Source organism: Apus apus, chromosome 23 (assembly GCF_020740795.1).
Source record: "Apus apus isolate bApuApu2 chromosome 23, bApuApu2.pri.cur, whole genome shotgun sequence".
Classification (NCBI taxonomy): Eukaryota; Metazoa; Chordata; class Aves; order Apodiformes; family Apodidae; genus Apus; species Apus apus.
Window position 1 is genome coordinate 5,138,187 of NC_067304.1, and position 23,394 is coordinate 5,161,580.

The 23,394-nt window shown below is 51.3% G+C and overlaps 1 protein-coding gene across 1 annotated transcript in view; it reads left to right on the forward strand.

Annotated features, from left to right (window-relative positions):
* LOC127393846 (CUB and sushi domain-containing protein 1-like) overlaps positions 1-23,394 on the forward strand; it is a 71,439-nt gene that overhangs the window by 3,689 nt on the left and 44,356 nt on the right. The window contains 38 exon segments of the mRNA XM_051639332.1: positions 418-444; positions 664-727; positions 907-1,014; positions 1,286-1,477; positions 1,736-1,831; positions 2,519-2,629; positions 3,148-3,345; positions 4,910-5,006; positions 5,067-5,208; positions 5,344-5,529; positions 6,224-6,320; positions 7,056-7,138; positions 7,982-8,173; positions 8,595-8,777; positions 9,283-9,465; positions 9,593-9,686; positions 10,034-10,119; positions 10,704-10,898; positions 11,286-11,309; positions 14,442-14,549; positions 15,197-15,385; positions 16,041-16,223; positions 16,391-16,570; positions 16,759-16,941; positions 17,266-17,448; positions 17,616-17,795; positions 18,012-18,194; positions 18,364-18,588; positions 18,887-19,078; positions 19,332-19,431; positions 19,718-19,803; positions 20,707-20,894; positions 20,896-20,902; positions 21,512-21,691; positions 21,789-21,980; positions 22,150-22,249; positions 22,423-22,508; positions 23,048-23,242. Coding sequence (XP_051495292.1) covers positions 418-444; positions 664-727; positions 907-1,014; positions 1,286-1,477; positions 1,736-1,831; positions 2,519-2,629; positions 3,148-3,345; positions 4,910-5,006; positions 5,067-5,208; positions 5,344-5,529; positions 6,224-6,320; positions 7,056-7,138; positions 7,982-8,173; positions 8,595-8,777; positions 9,283-9,465; positions 9,593-9,686; positions 10,034-10,119; positions 10,704-10,898; positions 11,286-11,309; positions 14,442-14,549; positions 15,197-15,385; positions 16,041-16,223; positions 16,391-16,570; positions 16,759-16,941; positions 17,266-17,448; positions 17,616-17,795; positions 18,012-18,194; positions 18,364-18,588; positions 18,887-19,078; positions 19,332-19,431; positions 19,718-19,803; positions 20,707-20,894; positions 20,896-20,902; positions 21,512-21,691; positions 21,789-21,980; positions 22,150-22,249; positions 22,423-22,508; positions 23,048-23,242 — 5,298 coding nt within the window.

The following is a 23,394-nucleotide window of genomic DNA, read 5'->3' on the forward strand; positions in this document are numbered from 1 at the left end:
CAGGCTTGCTCCCTGGTTTAATCCCCTTTTCCCCCTGCTGCCAGCTGAGTGACTCCTTAGCTGGCATCACCCCAGGCAGGACTTTGGATGCTTGAATCTCCCTGGGAGCAGCCAAGCATCTCAGTAGAAACCACTGATTTATCTGGGCTGTACTTGGACATGGCTGAGGGTGAAGGTAGCCTGGAGCTACAGACCTCAGCCAGGTGAGTGGAGAGAGGTGAGGTGGGGGACTCAAGAAGAGCATAATGAGGTGTGTAGTCATTAATGACAGATGGTTTTATAGCCTTTTGTCTTCTCAGAAGTGTTAAGGTTATCTGGGTTTGAATAACAGGTGTAGATAAGGCACTTCCTTGTTTAGTTATCATTTGCTTTATTTTTTTTTTTTTTTCACATCAATCTCTTTATTTTCTTCTCTAGCAAGTATCCTCATCCCTAGTGTCATTGGTAAGTAGTTTTAAATTTAAAATATACTTTTCTAACCCCAAGTTGTTCAGAAACTCAGGAAGGGGTCTGCAAGATTCTGGCTGTGAGGGAGCCCCTGGGTGGTGACAGGCAGCCCAAGCAGAGGGTTTTGCTGCCAGTCTTTTACCAAACTGCAGAATTTGCTTTAATTACATATCAGGTTTGCTGTTTATTTTTCAAATGTGTTTGCTTGTTTGCTAGTTCCCCCAGTAGCCCTTGGAATTCTAGCTGGGATCATCATGAGATGGAAAGACAATAAAAAGCAGTAAGTGAGCCTAAGCTGCCCCTCATCAATCATAACTTTCCCTAAGGATCACTGGCTGTTTCCTTTCAAGCTTGGAGTGTTAGTAATTACTTTAGTGTGTATTTGTATGAGTAGTACTATTATTCCATGTTGCTGAGTTGCTTTTTATTCTATGACTTTTCTCCTTTCTGTCTCTTCAGCTCTTATGATACTGATTTACAAAAGCACAAGGAGGGGAAGGACCCCCCAGCGCACCCACAGGCAGTGGGTGCTGAGAAGCTGCCTGTGCCGTGGCGTGACTATTTCTGGTAGGTTTCCTTGTTCATCTGCCCAAAGCTTTCACCACTCTTCCAGCTGTACCCCGAGATCTCAGAGGTGTTATTTTCAGTTGCAAACCTTGCCGTGCCTGACCACACCACACAGCAGGTCTTTTTGAGGCTTTGGCTCTAAAATGCCAACACCTGAGCCGTGAACGCGCTGCCCGCCCAAGAGGCAATGGTGGCTTCACGGGAGGGTTGGTGTTGGTGGCTGTTCTCGGGACTCAGCAGGAGGGATTCCCCCTGTCTCTCTCATCCACAGCCACACCACGAGTTGCCATGTGTGTCCCAGCTGTGAAGAGGGGCTGCATGCTGCCCTAGCCCCCCATGCTGAGCCCCCACGCCCCAGCTGTGCCACCTGCCAGGACTGGCTGCGCGCCCGGCCCGGCACCCCCTGCACCTTCTCCATCCCCACCATCAGTGATGGGGAGAGCTGGAGTCCTGCAGGCACCAGGTACCACAGCTGGGCACTTGCTCCTGCTCCCCTTGCACCCATCCATGGAAAACAAAACAGGGAAAATGAGCAGGGGGGGAAGAATCTATACAAGGATAGAGCAGGTCTTGCAGTTTGAATTCCTTTGGCTCCTTTGTCTGGATTTAGCAGCAGAAAGTATTTGCAATTTAGAAATAAGCAGTTGGGTTGGGCACGGGTGTTTCTCAGAATGCTGTACCTTTAGGTGGGTTCAGACTGTTGTCTCTGTCTCACGTTCAGCTCTCCTGCCAAAGCTGTGGATGTGTTGAGGGCTGATGGTGCAGCAGAAGCTGTTCCAGAGAGGAGGGAGGCAGAGCTGCCCATGGACCAGGAAAGGTCTGTCTTCTGCTTGAAAATACACAGATGCTGTGGTGGGCTTGAATAAAAATAATTTCAGAGTAGAGCTGTATTTGTTCAAGTAGAAAATAAGAGTATTCCCCACCTCCTTGTTTATTCCCACCTCTTTCCTGTCTTTATACTGTGCTGAGTATAACAGCATTTAATTATTTCTAACCCCCTGATCTCACTGAGTTTCCCCCCCCTAAAGCAAAGGCACTCTGGGCAATTTTTCTGCCTTGTTCTTTCAGTGCTCTCCAAGGGCATCCAGCACCCACACGTCTTCTCCTGTTTCCTTCCTTGTGCTGCTCTCTGGCAGTTGCAGTGTGGGCTGCCATGCCCAGCTGCTTCCCCCAGCCCTCAGCATGCAGGGACTGAGCTGCCCTCCCTGCTTCCCTGCTGCTCTGGGAGAGGAATGCTGAGCTGGAGCATGGGTGGGATCTGCAGGTCTGGCTATAGAGTATGGATTTATGAGCAGTTTAGAAGAGGCATCAAAACACCTCCTACATTTTAGCAAAGTGAGGGGGGTTGTGGTAGAGTTAGTGCCCCACTGCAGCCTGAGGCAAGGCTTCGTCCTGCTGGGGACGGTTCCTCAGTACCAGGGAAGCTGGAGGTGCTCAGCTTAATGGGTGGGTTTTGAGTCTCCCCAGAGAGACTCAACGTGTCCTCAATGGTGCTTCTCTGCAGCAACCATCATATCTGCCCCATCTGTGAGGACTGGCTCCGTGCCCACCTGGTCCAAAGCCGCCCTGCAGTGCCCGGGGAGCGGCGGGGCGGGCGCTGCCGGCGGGAGCGGGGGTGAGTGCAGCTCCTGCTACCTCGATGTGCACCCAGGGTCTGCAACTGCCCAGGGCCTTCTCCTGCTCTGGTCATGGTTGGTTTGTTCTGGGCAGAGCAGTGACAAGGGGATGTTCTGTGCTCAGTTTATTATTTATTTTTTTAACCTGCCCATGCAAGTCTTGTGCTCTCTCAAGGCCATAAAGCCTCCTTAACAGGGTCACTACTGACAGAGCAAAAATCAAATAAGTATTTAGTTAAAATAAACATGGTTTGGGGAGTGCATCCACCTGCCTCGGCTTTTGCAAGTACTTCTTTTTACCAGTCATTTATTTGCAGTTCCTTGTCATCAGCCCTAACCCTGGAGGAGCTGCTTCAGTTCTGCACTTGTGAATTGCTGTTTGACTTTAAAAATGTTAATATCTCTGAAACTCTTAATGAAACCGGTTTTGGGGGTGTCGGAGCCTGGGCGGTGAGGCTTGGCAAGGAGCAGCTCCCGAGATCAGCCCGTTGGGGCTCACCCCTGGCTCTCCCCACAGACCCCAGGGTCCCATCTGCCCGCCCTGCGCCGACCGGCTGCACCTCTCCCTGGTCCATAGCGACGTGACGCGCTGCCCCGTGTGTCCCCTGGCCGGGGAGGGGACCCTGGCTCACCTCGTCCCCCAGAGCACCCCCGGCTGCCACGTCTGCCCCGGCTGCGCTGCGCCCACCCACAAACATCTGTGCCAGCCCCGAGGGTAGGGACCTGCGCGGGGACACCCAAAGTGTCCTTGGGGTCACTGCGGCCGGGGGGCCGAGGGCCACAAACCAGAGGCTGCAAAGGTCGCTCCTCCCCAAGCCTGGGGGCTGCCTGAGCAGCGCTCAGCCCCAGGGATCTGCTCCTTTCCCTGTTGCAGGATCAGTGCCGAGGGCTGGAGCGTCCCACGGGGCACGGAGTGAGTCGGACAGGAGGGAGAGCGGCTGCAGAGTCCCGACGTGTCGGGGCTGGAGGTACAAGTGCAATAAGGCAACCTGGAGTCAAGTGTCTGGCTTCACAATCAAGAATTCCTTTGTAAAGAGGCCGGAAAATCCAACACACTTCAAGTTCAGCCCCATATTGGTTTAATGGCTACTTTTTTGTTTGTTTTAATGTGAAAAAAAGCCCCACTCAACCCAGACTTTTTTTGCAGATCTTAAAGTGAAACTTTAAAAAAATCAATTAACGTTTCTTTCCACTAGGAAAATAATTTCATAGTAAACACTGTCTTTGCATACTCTTGCCAGATTGACTTGTATTTGTTTAAACTACTTTGTTACTGAGGTTCATTTACTAGTGTGAAAATGACAGTATTTATAGTAAGTCTTGTGTAAATAAAGGGAATATGAAAAGGGCCACACTAGTAAGGTTGGGGGTTTATTTTTCTTATTTACTGATTTTTATTTTGCTGATTTACTAATCAAGCTTCTCACGGAGCGCTTCAAATGGTTTTGTAGTCTCATTCTTTGCCGGATGTAATCAGCTGCTCAGCTAATTGCTGCTGCTCCCTAAATTGCTGCTGACGAGCCGCGTGTCCGCCCTTTCCTGGGAACTGCGGTGACGGGGCTGAGGTTGCGCCGCTGGAAAAATTGCCTTTCAGTAGCGTTTGCAGAGAGGTGGAATTTACTGGCGTCCTGGCGAGCGGCCGGCGGTGCCACGGGCAGGACAGCAAGGGGCTGAGCTGTTTTCCTGCCTCTGCTGTTGTGTTTGTTGTGGAGCCGGGAGGCAGCGCGGGGCTGGGGGCTGGTGCTGACAGTGCAGCCCAGAGACGGCTCTGAGAGAAGCATCGGCCCCTGAGCGCCCTCACTGCCCCTTTTGATCATCCCTTCCAACACGGGCTGCAGGCAGCGGGGGCTGTGCCGGGGGTGCCAAGAGTAGCCAAGCGGGACCCCCGGCACAGCCCAAACCTCACCCTGCTGGCGCAGAGGGAGATGTGGAAGGACGAGCAGGTGCAGACACGGTGTAAACCGGGAGCGGCAGGAGGACAAATCGGCCTCCAAGGTCCGAGAGATCACACAGAGCCCGAGGTGGCCTCAGGCCGCCCTTGAGCTGAGGACCAAGGGTAGGGAGCTGGGGTGGACCGACCAAGACCTGGCAGGGCCGTGGGATGACAGACTTGCTTAGGATAAATCCTGCAGTTTACGCCCCCGGTGGGTCTCGGCTGGAAAAAGCCTTCCCGGGACAGCGGGAGCGCTCAGCCCCGCGCAGCCAGGAGAAATCCGGGCAGGATTCCCGATCCTAGCGCCAGCCGCCGGGATTTTGCTGTTTCTCCGTGGTTTAAACAGCATCATTTCCCACCCGACCGAGGAGGGAGCGGCCGTGGGAGCCTCCCCGGGGGACACGGTCGCAGCCCCGCGGGGCCCGGCGGAGCTGAAGCCTCCGGTTCCTTCAACAACCGGAACAAACAAACCAACCTTAGTCGTGCTGCAACGGTGACGAAAGTCCAAGGACATCCCAGCTCCCGCCCGCCCCGGAAAGGGCCGAGCCGCCGTGCTCGGGGCTGCGCGGTGCTGCGCGGAGCCGGGAGCTGCCATGGCCCTGCTCTGGCTCTGTGCCCTGCTGCTGGTCCTGCCCGGCGCCTGGGGTGAGCGGGGGCACGGGGGAGAGGGGATGGGGCTCCGCGGGGATGGGGCTCCTCGGAGATGGGGCTCCGCGGGGATGGGGCCGCGTGGGGAAGGGTAAAAGCTGCCCCTTCCCACTATCACCCTCCTGCCCGCAGGTGACTGCCCGAAGCCGGAGAGGTTTCAGTTCGCGGAGCCCTCCACGCCCCTGGAGGATTCCTACCCCGTGGGGACCCGGCTGATGTACCGGTGCCGCCCGGGGTACACCCTGGCCAGCGGCAAGTTCCGCTTCATCACCTGCCTGGACAACTCCAGCTGGTCGGAGAACCCCGACTTCTGTATAGGTGGGTTCCCCCCTCTCGGGCTTCTGGGGATGGGGATGGGGAGGAGGCGGTAACGCGTTCCCGGTTGCACCCTGGACCCTGCAGCCCAGCTCAGGACACTTCTCTGTCCCTGTTTTGAGGCCAGTTGAGAACAAGTGCTCCCGCTGTGCCCCCCCGGGGCTGCCCTTTGTGCTTAGAAACGTTCATCTCTGCGAAGTGAACTCTGTCCTTCTTAATTACTTTATGTTCTGGTGATACAGTGTAAATGCTCTGATAAATTCGGGCAGGAATAAGGTGTGGTGGAAGGGGCTGTGACTGTCTCTTGTCCCCATGTCCATGCACCTGTCCTGGGGTCATCAGCAGCTTCTTCCCCATCCCCTTCTCTTTCATACTGTTCCCTTATGGACCAAGACCTTTGCCCTGAGCCCACTGGGCTGGTTATCAGTTTCCTTTCTCAGAGCACATAAACCTTGTTTTTTTTAATTTGTCATTAGCTTTCTTTGTGCTTTTATTTGCTTATTTGTTTTAACTTTCAGTGCCTTAGAAGTTAATGTGGATCTTGTATCTTTTCTGAAAGTGCAGGTACTTGCTTTTGAGGGAAGTTATGTTCCTGATAAATGGTCAATTAGTCTGTAATGACACTGAATAGCGTTGTCACCTGTGTTTCAGCATCATGTGATGAAACAAAGCTAATTCTGATCACTTGCCGTTCCAGGAAAGTCATGTGGTCCACCTGACTTCACAAATGGCAACTTTCACTACACGACTGACCTGCTGTTAGGGGCGACAATAAACTTCACCTGTAACCTGGGGTGAGTGTTGGCTCCTGCAGCCTTGATGGAGCTGATGCTGGGAGACAGCACCCATGGGAGACTCAGGGGCTTTTCATGTCTTGGGGCTGTTTCCCTGGCAAGCACCAGCACGGTGGGAGGTGTTTGGGGCTGGGAGTCATGGGGAGTCAGGGTCTCTCCTTCTCTTGCTGTAAAACAGATGATATGGGCATGAGAACACAGTCTTTGCAGATTGCTTTTTGGCTGCTTTGCAAATTATTTTGTTCCTTTTCTGTTGGAGCTTCACAGTGATGCAGTGCTTGCTGTTGTGGAATGGGTCCAGTTGTCCATGTCTTAGCTAATGGGTCTCAGGAAAAGAGGGCTGTGGTGTCCTGGGGATGGCAGGAAGGAAAGAGAGCAGTCCAGGTGTTTCAGGGACACCCAGCTCTGCTCAGGAAGTTCCTCTTTGGATTCACCAGCACAGCATGGGGCTGCATAGGCTTAGGGTGGGGATGCTGTCCTGCTCCTGTGAGCTTGTGTCCACCCACAGCAACTGCTGTTTCATCTAACTGCATCATATCTTGTGTTTCTTCAGGCATTGAGAAAATTGTATTTTATAGGAGGTCCTAGCTGGTTTTCCCCTAGGATTCAGCTCCTCCAGAGCATGATAGAAACCATACAATGTTCTGAAATTCATGAGTTTGTTGGGTTTTTTTGTTGTTTGTTTTTTGGTGGTTTTTTTTTTTTTTTTCAGAGATTCAACCTTTTTTTTCTTAGGTACCGATTAGTTGGGGAATCATCTGCGTATTGTAAACTTGTTGGCAATGAAGTTTATTGGGATAAGATTCCACACTGTGACAGTAAGCAGATCTTCAATGTTTTGTGTACATCTCTTCCTCAAAGCTATTACAAACTCTCTGGTAGTTTGGGGAGTGGCAGGTAGATGCTTTGGTTTTAGCACCTAATGCAAATTATATTAGCCTTCAATGAGACTGACCTCTCCCCTAAACAAGCACTCTTGCTGGAGCTGGGAATGAAAATGAAATACTTGAGAGGATGGGTGGATGCTGGCACAGCTGTGGAACCTGATCTGTGAGAAAAGCAGCTCCCAGGGCTGTTGGTATTGCCCAGCCCTTGGGTCTCTGCCAGCCTGGTGCAGACCCTGCCTCACTCAGGTTGTGTTTTCTATCCTGGATTGTTTATCAAGAGCTGCATTTAACTCAGACTGGGTTGCCCTCAGACAGGACTGCACTTCCAGAATCTCAGTTTTCAAAAGGGAAGTAAATTCTAAGAGCTTTGTTGGTGGTATTAGGCTTTATAGCATCCTGTGAGATGGGCCTGACAGCTCAGGTGGTTGCTGCTATAAAAGGTATTCTGGCCTAGTCCTCTTTGGCACAATGAAGGGAGGAAATGCCACCACTGGCAGGTAAGGATCCCAAACTGCTTGGTGAGACCATGATTATTGTCTCCAGAAAGTCTCTTCTGTAGTGTCTCCCTTTGGACAATAGATACTGTTTCGCCATTTTACCATTTATTCATAAGAAAAACAACCTGAAAACATTCAGAATTTAAAGACACATTCAAGACTTCAGTTGAGATGATTATTTTAGGGCTGGGTTGGTTTTTCATTTTAAGAGCTAGACCTCATTTTCATAGTTGATGCAAAAGTTCTTGCATTTTCTTGCTGTTGCTTTCTCATGCAGTTATTCCCTGTTTGCCACCTCCTGTCATCAAGAATGGGCAGCTCATCGATGGGAACAGAGACTTCACCTTTGGCATGGCTGCAACCTACAGCTGTGACAGAGGTTATGCTCTTATTGGACATGACACAATTCACTGTACAGCAAATGATAAGCTCGAGGGAGTGTGGAATGGTGAGGTCCCCGAATGCAAAGGTAAATGTTTTCTCTCCTTATTCTTTTGACTTTTTTTCTCATCCCTCTCCCAGTCTCTACTTTCCTGGTGGCTGCCAAACATGAGAACGTTGATTCAAGTTGAAAAGGATTTCCAGGAAGCTTAATGCAGTGATCTCCTGAGTGGTGGTCAGAGGCAGGGCTTGGTTGAAATGGATTCTTCATCCCACAGAAAACATCCCTCTCCCTGCCCACGCCCAGGGCTTCCTCCAGATGAAGCTCTTGTGTGTGCAGTTTCTTAATGACATTTCACAGAGCACTTGCACTCCACTGGGGATCTGCCTCTCTGGGGGGGAAAGGGTGGCAGTTCCTTTTGCAAGCTTCTTGTGTGTTGCCTCTGATATCACTGCAGGGGTTTTCCTTCCTGTAGCAAAAGTTCTTATTACCTTATCTTTGATTCCAGTGGTCAGATGTAAAAATCCGGAAGTGAAAAACGGGAGAAGATTATCTGGCTTTGGCACTGAGCACACGTATAAAAATACAGTGACCTTTGAGTGTAATCCTGGTCACTTCCTGAATGGCAGCAGCCTAGTTACTTGTGATGCAGACAGTAACTGGAAGCCACCTCTGCCAACGTGTGTCCCAAGTGAGTACAAACAGATTTATTTCCTTGAGCAATGGCACTGAAGCAGACCTAAGAGCTGCTGTGCAGATCAGCTTCCGAACCTTGTGCACTCATAGCCATGTCCTCACAGAGCCTCCTGGCCCACATCCTTGGCATGGCAGCACCGGCCTGTTACGTTTTTAGACCTGAAGCTATTTATTTGTGAGCTGCAAATGGAGAGACAAATCTGCCTTCTCCACCTGATGGGCTCACTCCAGCAGCTTCCAGACCCGTTGGGGATGTTTGGCTTCTGGGCTTAGTGGGTCCTGCAGGTTGGGCTGGAGCCAGTGAAGGAGCATCTCTGAGGCAGAGATGCTTCCCAGTCTCCATCTTTTCCCCAGCTAAGCAGAAGGTGGCAGGTACTGCTGTTTGCTGAAGGGGTTGGATGCAGAGTGTATCCCAGATATTCAAACAGGTTGTTCAGTGCTGTTAGTGCAGGCTCTCTGGCTGCTCTTTTGTAGCTAAACTTTTTGTCTCCCACCGTTAGGTTGTGGCCCTGCCCCGGTCTTCCCTTTTGCTGAGGGTGAGGGGGCTGTGGGTGACAGCTCCCCTGCTGGAACGAAGCTGCAGTATCGGTGCAAGCCGGGTTATGCTGCAGCCCTCGATAAGTCCTCAGTTGTCACTTGTCTGAGTGACAGAACTTGGTCTGCAGACCCAGGCTTCTGCAGGCGTGAGTATCCCTGTTCCTCTCCTGACTGTTGGAGTGATCTGTGCACGCTTGGGATGTCACTCTGAAATTCGGGTCCTGCCCATCCCTGGGTTTGAGGTAATTCCCATGCTGCTTTCTCTCCCTGCAGGTCAGCAATGTCCCCCTCCCATGATAGACAATGGGGATGTGACTGCAGACAATTTCCTGTTTGAGACAGTTGTGAGATTCTCCTGTTACCCTGGGTGAGTGGATCACTGCTTAAAAGGGACCGACTTGGGAGTCACAGGCAGTAGCATCCTCCCTCCTTCCCTCCCTCCCTGGTTTCCCAGTGCAAGTCTCCAGTGAAACCATCTATTTTGTCTCCAGGCAGATGAGCATGTGGCAACACGTGTGTGCTTGGTACTGTAGTGACCTGTTTCCATTTGGATCTTATTACTGCCCTTATTTAGGGGCTCTGGTGGGGCCAGATCCCATTTCATAGCAGGGACAATTTCTGGTTAATCACTTGCCTGCATGCAGGGGTGGGGAGGCAGGGGAAGAATCCTGCCTGGGCTGTCTTTTGGAAGGTACTAAACTTCTCTTTCTTCAGGTATCAATTAAAGGGATCATCCTCTGCCAAGTGTGTGGTCTCAGGAAATGGGGTTGATTGGGATACAGGATTTCCACACTGTGAAAGTAAGAGAATAGTTGGGGCTGCCTTGGTCGTGGGCTTGAGCTGCTCTTACTTGTGCTTCTTAATTCAATCAACATTCATTATCACAATACTAACTGCTGCTGTGAGGCCTTAGGCTCAACATTCTCCTACAATGCATAAATTATGCTCACAAAGTGGAAGGAGAGAGGGAAGAGGGGAAGTGATAGAAGGAAAAAAACAACAACAAAATAAAAACAAGTCACAGGAGGAAAGGTTACGAGGGAAAGATGAAAATAAATGGAAGTTAGAACTCTGCTCTACTCTTTGATATAATGAAGAAGTCAGCTGTTAGGAAGTCAGTGTATAGTGTAATGTGAAGCTAGAAATGGCTGAAATGTTTCTTCTAGCCTGATGAGGCACTTCTGTGGCTTATTTCATGGAGCGAGGTCCTGGAGTTGTGGCTACTGGGCAGTAACTGAGACCCAGTGCCAAGCATGAAAGCTCAGAGTGTTTTCAGTTGCTGCTGGGTGTGTGGTGTTTGGCTGGGCCTCCTTTTCCCCTTAGACTTCTTCACCTTTTTGTTAGGAGAGGTAGTGATTCCCTCTTGCTGATGTTCCTCCTGTAGGACAGCTCTGTGGAGAGCCCCCCACGGTTGACAATGGGATGCACAACGGCACGAAGGGAAAACACTTTGTCCACGGCTCCGTGGTAGCTTATAAATGCAAGGATGGGTTCACCCTTGATGGAGATGCCTTTCTTCAGTGTGTTGCTGGAGATCGACACTGGGAAGGTTGGAACAAGCCTGCTCCTGAGTGCAGAGGTGACTATCTCCTGGCTCTGTCTTGTTGTTTCTTCTCTGCCTTCAGAATACCTATTCTTTCCTTCCTCTGTGAATCCTCTAATCAGATAATTCTCCTAAGCAGTAAAACCTTTGTTGCTTCCTGAAACAGCCTCAGTTAAAATCTAGTGCCAAGAGAGCATGACTAGGTGGTGGCATCATCTTATGGGCTCATGGAAATGTATCCTAGTAAATACATCTGTGTTTTACCAGATAAATGTGTGTGGAGTTGGGCTGTGTGGGGGTCCTGTTCTGTCTGTTGCTTGAATTGTCTTCCATGGGCATTGGCTCTGATCTGAGATGCTCCATGTTGAGTAGGGTGATGAATCACTGTGCTGAGTTTCACCTCTTGGCTCACTTCCTTTCCAGGTCGAGCAAACATGATCATTATTGGTAAGTAAAACCTATTCCTGCACCCCTGTACCACACTCCTACCTACTTCATGTTACTGTCTCCTGTGTGTTCTGCTTGAAATAAGCTTAGAGGCCGTTCACTACAGTCTGTTGTCAGACATTGAGACAAGATTATGCTGTGAAAAGTGGGGCGAAGGTAACAGGAACCAGGGAGGAAAAGGATAGTTGAGTATGTTTGGAGTGAAGACTGAAGCTTTTTGTTTCCTGTAGGAATCTTACCCCGTCTTCTGGCAATGCTGGTTATGAACATCTAGATTAGGGAACAGGCACAGTGAGGAGGCACCTGTGGACGTGTTGGACTTGTTCACGCTGATCCCAGCGCTCTGCTTTTCCCTCTTGTGAAACTGGTCTTGAATCCACAATGAATCAACCTTGGATGAGAAACTTGGACACTCCCTGTGCAGCCCTGACCCCTGGGGCTGGGGCTGCTGCACCTTGTGTTGGACACAGCAGCTCCTGCCTGGGGATGAGCTGGGATGCGATGGGATGGGCTGGATGGGAGGCTCTCAGCCACCCAGGTGAGGATGCTGCTCAGAAACCAAGAGCATTTATCCCCACCTTACATCCCAGTAATTCCAAAGACCTTCACGCTACAATAGACTCAAGAAACTCCGGCACTGTGGGTACCTCCACTCATTTGGTTTTCAGCCTCACTAATGTTATCTTGTGCCTGATCAGGATTCACGGCTTTCTTAGGTGTCCTGAGGTGAAATGTGCTGTCATTGCTGAGTGAATCAATGGTGAGTGTCTTCACTTGAGTGATACATACTTGGAAAAAATGGTTTGATACCAATAGGATGTATAAGTCAAGTATTTATCTGTGGGTACTGAACACATTGGAACTGTCAGATAAAAGTGCAGTTGTAGCTGATACTTCAAAGCAAGTCTGAACTGTTGTGCAAAGAGCAACCCTTAAAGATCAGTAATTCCACCAGAGAGAAAAAAATGTAAATGCCTTAATTGAAAGAATTAGTGTGCTGACTCTTCCTGTGTGTACTGAAATGAGTTTTAGCCTTCAGCTGAAGGCCTCTGCCCTGGCACTTTCTGCTCCAGTGCTGCCTGCCTGGGGCCACTCTGATGCAGGGAATTACTCTGAATTTGCACTGAAAAAGCTTTTTTGGGGTGCTGTGCACCCCAACCACACTGGCTCCCACTGTGGGTCTGCTGAGGGGCCAGCTCAGCCCTAGGGCTGCTGGGGTGATGCTGGGGAGGAAAAGCAGGTATTTTGGCCTCCTGCCCCACTTGCAGCAGGGCTGGCAGGTGGCTGCACCCAAAGTTGATTCAAGTCAAGCCAAAGCCTTAATTTACTCCTCTGTGGGGAACAGGATGCAAACCCCATGTTTTTGGTGCTCTTTGTTTTCAACCTGTCTAAGATGCCCTGATTGTGAGGACAGTTTGTGAGGGTGGGCAGAGGTGGGTGAGGCAGTGTGCTGTCCCCAGCCCTGCCCAGGCTTTGCTGGTGCCATGAGGACAGCTCAGGTGATGGGACCTCCCCTGCCTTGTCTAAACCAAAGACACTGGCCAAAGTCTCCTTGATTTGTTTGGCTGGTAGGTGTTGGTGGTGTTTCCTCGTTTTAACTGGCCTCACTAAGTGATCATTGAATAAGCTAAAGAGCTACGTGCTGTCTTGTCAAACAACATAAAGATTTGGAGGCTTCCTGGGAGTCCTACTTAAAAGGGGAACAAAACAGGGACAGGATTTAAACTTGTATTCAGCTACTGCCTGAATCCAGCTTGAGGCACTGGGACCCATAGCTGTTGGTAACGCAAGACTTTGAGGTTCAGGGTTTTGTCTGAATCTGAGGTAAATGACCCCTCCGAACTCCTCACGGGGCACAGCTGGGAATGGGAAGCATTTGAAATGTGTCTGCTATGTACTTTTTGCTTCTTTGGTTTTGCCAGTGCTTTCCTGTTAACAGGAACATGCATCTAATTAGAGGGAAAACCACACGGAGCTATTTGCATCAACAAGTTAGTCAGGTTCCAAATAGAGCCACAAAGTTCTCCCTTCCCAGTAGGGCCCTGTCCTGCTGAGTTGTCACTGGGGCACCACAAGGTGCTGTTTTTGGAAGCCAGTCTTGCAGAACAAGCACTTCCAGACTGTTGGTTATTTTTATGTGTCTCTTACCATAAGCCATGTGAAAAAAAACACAGATACAAAGCCTCATAGCTTAGTGTTGTGTTCTATTTTGTTATTTTAATCCCCACACAGTTGTTCTTGCTGCATAGCTCAGGATGGTTTTTCCAAATGATTTAACCCCTGATTTGGGGATCAGCTGGAAATGATCTCCCAGCAACCAAATGGAAGCAGCTGAGAATGCTCAGACAGCTGTGGGTGTGAGCACCAACACGTACTACTGAAGAGGGTTTATCTGCTGTGTTTGTAACTGACTTGTGCATAATTTTGCTCTATAATCTGTGTGTAAACAAAATTGAGTACAATTCTGAAGTAAAAATGTTGGGTATGTAAATATTGGAAGCTCTCTGTCAATAAAAGGGATAAAAAGACTTGAGGGATGTGTGTCTTGCTGCTTGTTTTAGGCTCAGAGAACATCCTCTGCCATGGGAGGTGGGGAGCTGGGGTTGCTGTGCTGGGTCTTACATCACAAAGTTCTCTTGGTGGATTTTTGTTCTTCCAGCCAGTGACAGAGATGACACCAGGTTGGATGAGTCCTAGGAGCAGCTGGGGTTGGGAGGAGGGAATGCCCTGCTCTGCCTTTCCTGTACCTGGGCAGGTGAGCTGTGCCCCTCCAGCTGGTTTGTGAGAAGAGCTGCTGTCACTGCCTGGGGACTTGGGGCACAGCCCGGGACACTTATCTTCACTGAGGATAGTCTGCACCCTGGGCACAGTTTGGCTAGCAGCACCTCGATGTCTGCACCCACCCTTCCTTCACAGATGCCCGTGGGTCCCAGGGGCCCATCCTCCCCTGCCAAAACTAGCAGCAGAAGCAGCGTGTGGGACCTGCAGCCTCCCGGGGGTGGTGGCTGTGCCTGTTCTGTGCTGGGAAGCTCAGAGGTTCCTGTTCTGTGGCCCCGGGAAATCCCACACCTGTGGCTCCTTCTGCATGCAGGGGTGGGCAGGGGGAACTGGGGGGCCCATATCTTCCTGCAGCCCCCGGGAGCTGCAGTCTGTGCAGGGAGCAGAGCATGGTGCTCACCTTCACCCTCCACCTCCTGGGCGGCTCTGCTTTGCTCCTGGCCATCGTGCCTGGGGCTCAAGGTAAGGGAGACCGGCAGGTCTGCACCTCTCAGCCTTCCTCTCATCGGCCTCCTCTTCCTCATCGCTGCTCCTCTCCTTGCTGATTCTTTTGCTTTTCCTTGTGCAGGCAGAGAGGACCTTGTGCTGGTCCCAGCTGGACCTCGGCATGCCAGACGCTGAGCATTGCAGAGCCTCTGAGCTGCTCTGCTGACAAACCAGCCCTCTGGGACCAGGGCTGCCTGTGCCCTTTAGCGGGGCGGGGGGGGGGGGGGGGAAATAGAGGCTACGGAGAGTATTTCACAGCCTGCCCAGCTTCTCATAACAAGGGGCTCGTCCTGTGTGTTCATCTTACAGCAGTGACAGGAGGAGCCTGTTCCAGTAACACAGTGTCTGAGCTCTGTCAAGTTGCAACTTGCTGTGAGGCATAGAAAGTCACTGGGATATTACCAGCGAGGGGCATTTCTTTTACCTTCTTTCTACATCCCCGCATCTAGTGCAAATATTTGCCCAGCACACACAAAAGCCTCCTTCCCTGTGGTTTTGGTGCTGAGTGTCTGCCCTCCTGCCTGCCTCGCTGTGTGGACACCATCAACACGGCACCCACCCCAGGCAGGGCCAGCGTGGGAGCTGTCGGGGCAAACAAGGTTTTATTTCTCTCCCTTTTCCAGCTACCCGGTGCCCGTTCCCCCGCGTCCGGCATGGGAAGCAAGTGGCCTCCCCCCGCTATTTCTACAAGCCCGGGGACACCGTGAGCTTCGTGTGCAGCCCGGGGTACACCCTGCAGGGCTCCCGCACCAGCACCTGCCGAGCCGGCTTCGGATGGAGCCCCCCTCTGCCGGTGTGCAGAAAGGGCAAGTGTCCCCGCTCCCTCTTGTGTCCCCTCAAATTCAGTGGGAAAGCAAAGCTGGGATTTCTGCCAGTTCAAAACCCAAGTGTTGCCAGGTCAGGTCTCTGAGAGACAGAAACAGCTCGGGAGAAAGAAGCTGGGGTGGGACAGGGGGCTGGCTGGAGCCTGTCCTGCCTTGGATTCTGAGAGGGATGGGGAGGAGTTAACCCCAGGGCTGAGCTGCTGTGCAGCAGGAGGCTGCAAGTTCCCCAGCATGCTCAGGAGCTGTGGCGCAGCTGTGGGGATGCAGCTTCTGCTGCCCCAGATGGGGATTTCTGTGGTTCTGATTCTGGTCAGATGGAGGATGTCTTCATCTTCCTCCTGGAAAAGGAAATAATCACAACTTCTTGCTGATTCTGTGTCCATGTACATCTTCTGCTCAGTCCCATGATGTGACTCTGAGTCGTCCTGCTGAGACTGTCCTTATAATTAGTAATTTCCTCTGTCTGCAGAGTGATTGTGACCTCAGTCCTGCTGTACCTTTTGTTGGTGGATGCTTTGGTTCAGCAAATGGAACCAGGACTGAGCAGAACTTGGGATATTATCCTGATACTAACCAAACAGCCCTAGTAGCACACAAAATGGCAAACAGCTGACCCACAGGGCCATCTTTTTTTCCTCTCCAGAAGTGACATGTCCTCAGCCACCAAACATTGCCAATGGGCTGCACAGCGCACAGAACTTGGAGAAGTTTTCCCGAGGAGTGACCGTGTACTACAGCTGCAAGGAGGGCTACCAGCTGGTTGGGAACACATCTGTCAACTGCACGGAGAGTGGGGTGTGGAGCAGGCCCCGGCCCCGCTGTGAAGGTGGGTGGGTGCTGCTCTGCTGGCTGTGGGCTGGCAGAAAGGCTGCTGCATGTCCTGGAGGAGCAGAGCAGACAGGCTTATGGCACTGATGGGAAGGGAGGGGGCTGTGTGTGCAGGATCTGGCCCAAGCACTCAAGTTTAAGGGATGTTGTCCATGTTCCCTGCAGCAATTGGCTGTGAGATGCCCGAGGTGCAGAATGGGAAGGTCCATGGGCTGCAAAGCACCTACAAAGCTGGAGAGACTCTTCGCTTTGCCTGTGATGAAGGTTACGCTGCAGAGGACACGTATGAGACTCGGTGCCAGCCAGGGGGGACCTGGGATCCTCCAGTGCTCATCTGCAAAGAGGGTGAGTGTGGGTGCCTGCTGCCTGCACCAGGGCAGCCCTGCCAGGGTGCTCCTTGCAGCTGGGGCAGAGTGTGCAGGCAGAGCTGTTCCTGCAATGGGCTTTAACCCATCAGTGCAGCATCACGCTGACTCCTTCCCCCCCTGCACACTCTTCTCTCACTGAGTTAGACTTTTTCTCACTTGTCGCAGTCCAGCCCTGTCCCATGCCTCCAGAGATCACCAATGGAAATCACAACGGGCAGGGCAGAGCAGTTTTTACCATGGGAATGTCTGTAACCTACACCTGTGACCCTGGCTACTACCTGGTTGGAAACGCTGCCATGTTTTGCAGAGCATCAGGGAACTGGAGCCAGCCTGGCCCTCGCTGTGAAGGTGTGTCTGGGGCCTGGGGGGAAGTCTTAGTGTTGCTCTGAGCACAGGGAGACCCTGACAGGTGTCACTGAGTCTGAGGAATGAAATTCTCCTTTAATGAACTATAGAGTTTTATAAGACATGAAGAATGAGCTTGCACCCCTGAATCTGAAGCTTGGTGTTTCCATAATGGTGGTTGCATGAGCTGCACCTCTCACTCTGGGGCTGGGTGCTGGTGACCCCCACTCTCTGTCCAGGAACTGGCACATCACTTCATGGGATACCAAGTGCAAAGAGGTCTCTCCAGAACCAGCACTCAGATGAGTTTTTCCCCTCCTTCTCCAGAAGTGACATGTCCTCAGCCACCAAACATTGCCAATGGGCTGCACAGCGCACAGAACTTGGAGAAGTTTTCCCGAGGAGTGACCGTGTACTACAGCTGCAAGGAGGGCTACCAGCTGGTTGGGAACACATCTGTCAACTGCACGGAGAGTGGGGTGTGGAGCAGGCCCCGGCCCCGCTGTGAAGGTGGGTGGGTGCTGCTCTGCTGGCTGTGGGCTGGCAGAAAGGCTGCTGCATGTCCTGGAGGAGCAGAGCAGACAGGCTTATGGCACTGATGGGAAGGGAGGGGGCTGTGTGTGCAGGATCTGGCCCAAGCACTCAAGTTTAAGGGATGTTGTCCATGTTCCCTGCAGCAATTGGCTGTGAGATGCCCGAGGTGCAGAATGGGAAGGTCCATGGGCTGCAAAGCACCTACAAAGCTGGAGAGACTCTTCGCTTTGCCTGTGATGAAGGTTACGCTGCAGAGGACACGTATGAGACTCGGTGCCAGCCAGGGGGGACCTGGGATCCTCCAGTGCTCATCTGCAAAGAGGGTGAGTGTGGGTGCCTGCTGCCTGCACCAGGGCAGCCCTGCCAGGGTGCTCCTTGCAGCTGGAGCAGAGTGTGCAGGCAGAGCTGTTCCTGCAATGGGCTTTAACCCATCAGTGCAGCATCATGGGCTTTAACCCATCAGTGCAGCATCACGCTGACTCCTTCCCCCCCTGCACACTCTTCTCTCACTGAGTTAGACTTTTTCTCACTTGTCACAGCCCGGCCATGTCCCATGCCTCCAGGGGTCCAGCATGGAAATCACAACGGGCAGGGCAGAGCAGTTTTTACCACCGGAATGTCTGTAACCTACACCTGTGACCCTGGCTACTACCTGGTTGGAAACGCTGCCGTGTTTTGCAGAGCATCAGGGAACTGGAGCCAGCCTGGCCCTCGCTGTGAAGGTGTGTCTGGGGCCTGGGCCCTGGGGGGAAGGTCACAGCGTGGCTCTGAGGAGATCTGTGTAGATGTCATGTCGCTTTTTCCTGTTGCAATTTTAACAACCTGTGGGTTTTTTATCTTGTTCTGTTCTGACTCCTTTCGCACGTGGCGGTGGCACGTGGGCACTCCCAGTGACTGTCTGCATCAACCCCGATATCAAGAATGGAAGGCAAGTTGGTGGCCAAGGACTTACTTCCGCACCCGGGCAAACAGTGACATTTCAGTGTCATGATGGTTACAGCCTGCAAGGCAGTGCTAAAATCTTCTGCCAGGAGGATGGCAGCTGGCAGCCTCCTGTTCCCATCTGCGACTGGCTGTACCAGCACCAGGAGTTCTCAAGCACGTCTGAACTGCCAGGTAAATTGTGACACAGCTGCCTTGGGGTACACTGCTATTTAATGTCCCCTAACACTGTTAAAAACATGTGCTTAAACCCTGTCAGTGGAAGATCTAAGTATACCCTGGGAACAAGAACCTGATTTTCCAGAATCCTTTGGGAAAAATATACTGCATTTGTTTAATAGTGATTATATTAATACTAACAAACAATTCTGTAAGGCAAACCAAATGCCTTCCCTTGTAACAGTGCTCTTGCTGTGCTTGCACCCCACATGCCTGTCCTGCTGATTCTCATGTCTGTTTTCTTTCTCACTAGGTGGTTGTGGTGCTCCTACCAGGTTTCCCTTTGCTGAGCTAAACGAGAAGCATAAAAATGAAATTGATTTTTCTGTTGGGAAGACTGTGCAATACACTTGCCGACCTGGATATGCAAAACAGCCAGGAATGTCACCTACTATTACATGCCTTGAGAGCGGAGTGTGGTCAGAAGCACTAGAGTTCTGTAAAAGTGAATAGCTCCTTGATTTGGTGACCATTGTGCACAAAGGAATAGGTTCTAGGTTCTGTCCATGCTGCAAAAACCTTAACTGGATTCTGGTGTTCAGAGAATATGTGACTAGTAAAGCCATGTAACTTTAAGCTATTTGAAACCCACCTGGGGGTAACTGGAATCGTAGACAGATTACTGGTGTAATAGTTGCATCTGTTGTGCCATGGTATAGATAGAGAGAAGCCTAAAATGAGGTTTTCTTCTCCCCCAGGGAAAAAATGCAATCATCCTGGTGAACCTGTGAATGGGAAAATTAGTTTCTTAACAGATCTCCTGTTTGGGTCAACAGTGCTCTACAGCTGTGAAGAGGGGTAAGTCCTGGTTTTGGCTACTGCTTAACACAGAAAGGATTAGGTACCTCTCCCTTTTTTCCTCCATTCACTCCCAATAAATGGATTACAACACACAAGGTGTTCCCTAGCTTATATATCCATGTATATACAATGAAATTGTAGGCAGAGTGAGGAAGGGAAATTCTCCTCCAGGGCCACAGCTCTGCTGGCTGCAGGGCTGAGCACGCTGTCCAGGGTGGTTTGGAAGAGGCAGTATCTCCCACTGGAATGACTGGGAATGAATGTTCAATCCTTCTAACACCAGGCACAGGTTAATTGGAAAAGCCAGCAGACGATGTGAGGTTTCTGGTGGACGTGTTGCGTGGACTGGTGACGTTCCCACTTGTCAGCGTAAGTAGCTTACACCTCCAGGGGCTTTGCATGGATCTGGTACGTATTTTCCAGCAGAGACTGCTGGAAGTTTTTTTCTGTCCTAAGCAAATGTTCTGGAAAAAGGCACAAGATCTCAAAGCTTAGTGTACTATAGAAAACAATGTCTCAGCTGGAGCATTTTCAGCAGTACTTCCGTATCCTTGGACTGATATTATAGCCCTATTATTAGCGGAAGGGAAAATACTCTCTTCAACATAAGGGTTGTTAATGTTAGACAAAGAGGGACCAAGGCACAGCCCTAAGGAGAGGCAGAGCACTGTGGCAGGACCAGAAGCAGAATTCCAAAGTCCCAAATTGGGGGCTCTCTCTTTCAGTACGAGCTCAGCTAACTGGTGTGTGTGCCATGAGCTGCTGAGCTGCACCTCAGCAATCCCACGGGGGTGTTTCTCTGCTGATTAAGTAGTGCTGCTGATTAGGTGACTGTTTCATATGAAGAAAGAAATGTTTACTGGTACATTCTGGGATTTTGAAGCATTTTACAGATTCTCCAGGTACATGTTAACCTAAGGTGATGCATGGATTGCTGCCTGTGAGTGCCTTTGCAGTGTGTGCAGCTGAGAAATCCGGATTTTACACAGGCAATGCAAAATAAATACATGTTTTTTTATTTCTTGAACAGTAGAAAAGATACAGCATGTAGGTGTTTCCTCCACAGAGGTTTGTCTTATTGGTCTGCTTTCTAACTGTCCTAGAATTTGCTGGCCAGGCAGAAGGGATCCAGTTGCCTACAAGGCCTGACCTAGGTCACTTCCCTGCAGCTGCTCCATCACCAGGACGAGTGTTCATGCCCCACAGACTGAGGGGTGTCTAGTACCTTGTCACTGCACTTGAATATCAAAGCCTTGTTCTGCACCTCTGCAGGCATCCCTTGTGAGCCGCCTCCGGACATTCCCAATGGGAAGCACACGGGCAGCCTGTTGGAGGAATTCCACTATGGCACAGCCATAACATACACCTGCAACCCTGGGTACCCGCTCCAGGGAGAGCCCTCCATCCACTGCACCACCCGGGACGGGAAAAACGGGGTGTGGAGCAGTCCCCCCCCCACACTGCGGAGGTAGGGATCATGGAATCTTGGAGTCATCCTGGTTGGAAGGGACCTTGAGGATCATCAAGTCCAACCATAACCTAACGCCCCCTACCATAACCTAATTTACCCATTCAGTGCTCAAATCATGTCACTAAGCACTGTATCTACATTTCTTTTCAACACTTCCAGGGATGGTGACTCCACCACCTCCCTGGGCAGCCTGTTCCACTGTCCCAACAACTCCTTTGGTAAAGAAATTCTTACTCAGGTGCAATCCTCCTGCTGCTACTGCCTCATATTCAGAAAGACTGGGAAACCTCCAGAGAACTGCACTTCTTGCCTGGTTCTTGCTAGGGCAGGATTGGCACGGGCTGTTTGTACAGCTGAGGCCAGGCAGGAGGGAGGAGGCTGGAGTACAACCCCACTGACTCCAGCATCCCCAGCCTCACCTTTCAGCTTGGGCCTCTCCCTCAGTGTTTGACATGGCTGGATGTGGGCAGTACATCATCTAGGGGAAAATTATTTTCAGACTTGTGTCTTGAAATGGCCTGTGACTCTCAGTGGCTTCACAGGCACTTACCACAGCTCTGCATACTGCCTAAGTGCCTGTTTTGAAGATCTGCGCTTCTTTTCCAGAGCCAAGATGTCCTGTCCCACGGGTCTTGAATGGGAGAATATTGTCTCCTAAGACTACCTACAGCCACAAGGACACCATTGCCTTTGAGTGTGATCCAGGCTATGTTCTGCAAGGCCACAGAGTGCTACAGTGCCAACTAAACAACACCTGGGAGCCCCCCGTGCCAGTCTGCAAGCAGGGCAAGTGTTCAAACTGTGCTGGAATGTTCACCTTCCCTGCCCAGTCTGCGTTTTCTTGACTCCTCTAACAACTGGGCTGGCTTCTCTTTCCCAGCAGCTGGCTGCAGTGCACCTCCCAGACTGGCATTTGCTGAGCTGAAGGAGCCGCACAGCAACCAGAGAGTGTTTCCCGTGGGGAGGACGGTGGGATACGTGTGCCGGGCTGGGTACAGCCAGCAGCCGGGAGTGCTGCCGGCCATCACGTGCCTTGGCAATCAGACGTGGTCTGTGGCGCTGGAGTTCTGTAAAAGTATGTCCTGAGAGTGCTGAAACCCCCCAGTGTCTGGCTTGGCTGGATTTTTGCTTCTTTCTGACTTCAAGGGATCCTTTACTTTACGCAGCCCGCTCTCTGTGACAGCATCCCTGGCTGGGATGGCAGTGAGAGCTGAGGGCTGATGGTGGCTGATGTTCCCTTGCAGGGAAGCAATGTCCTAACCCAGGGGATCCAGAGAATGGCAGAGCTGTTGTCCTGACAGACCTCCTCTTTGAGTCCAAAGTTAATTACACTTGTGACACAGGGTGAGTCTTGTGACTAGCTGAATTCAGCTGCCAAGCGAGAGCAAAGCAGATCTTCGGCTTTACATGAAGGAACCTAGTTCCCAAGTCAGAAATCTTGGCTGCCGCTTACAAAGGTTGTTAAGAAACCTCAAGTCTCTTAATGTAATTTAATTAATCCCTCTGTGTGGCTCCAGGTACAAGCTGGTTGGATTGTCTCAGAGAACATGCGAGGTCTCTGGCACACGTGTCTTGTGGAGTGGAGATGCTCCTGTCTGCCAGCGTAAGTAGGCCACAACAAAAGGTCCCTGGGGATGGCTTGCAGGAGAAAGTGGCACAACCTTCAAGACAAAGATTTCTCAAGTCACTGTATATGGAAAATCTTTCACGTTTCTTCTGTTTTGTTTTGAAAGCTTCTGAAAATGTTTCCAAAGGTCTTTTTTTTTTTTTTTTTTTTGTTTAATCCTGGTCTAAATTGGCAAAGCCATTAAGATTTTAAACTCCCTGTTACTGGGGTAAGAGTTTCTCACTGGTCACATGTAGGATTGGTGTGGCCAGCATGGTTACGGAAAGGGAGGTAAGAATTGTCCTACCACCTCCGGCCGCGGGCAGCAAGGAAGTGACTCACAGGAGGGTGCAGGTTTTCCTTCTCACATGTGACTTTTTCCATATGAGGTTTGTCTCCGGATAATGTGGGTCATTGTATCCAGAAAGCACCACCGCTAAGATGGGTTCATCCCTGTCAGTTCCCTTCCTGGGAACTAAGTGTCCCGCATCCCCGGGTGCTGCTGATGCTAAAACCCACCTTCTCTGTACCTGCAGCTGTCACCTGTGGTCCACCTCCAGACATCCCCCATGGGACACACAGCGGGGGCTTGAGGAACACCTTCTCCTACGGGGACGTGGTCACCTACACCTGCGACTCTGGCCACTCTCTGGCTGGAGATCCCTCCATTGTCTGCGCCGCGGTGGACGGGCAGCAGGGCGCGTGGAGCGGGGCTGCGCCGCGGTGCGCAGGTGGGGCTCTGCACGGCGTCTGTCCCCAGCTCTGGGGGGGCAGCAGGAATGACCCCACGCCTGCACCCCCTGACAGGAAGACAGCTAACACGACAGATATTTATTCAAAGGGATTAATCAAATCGTCTTCCTCGTTCGGTTTTTCGAGTCTG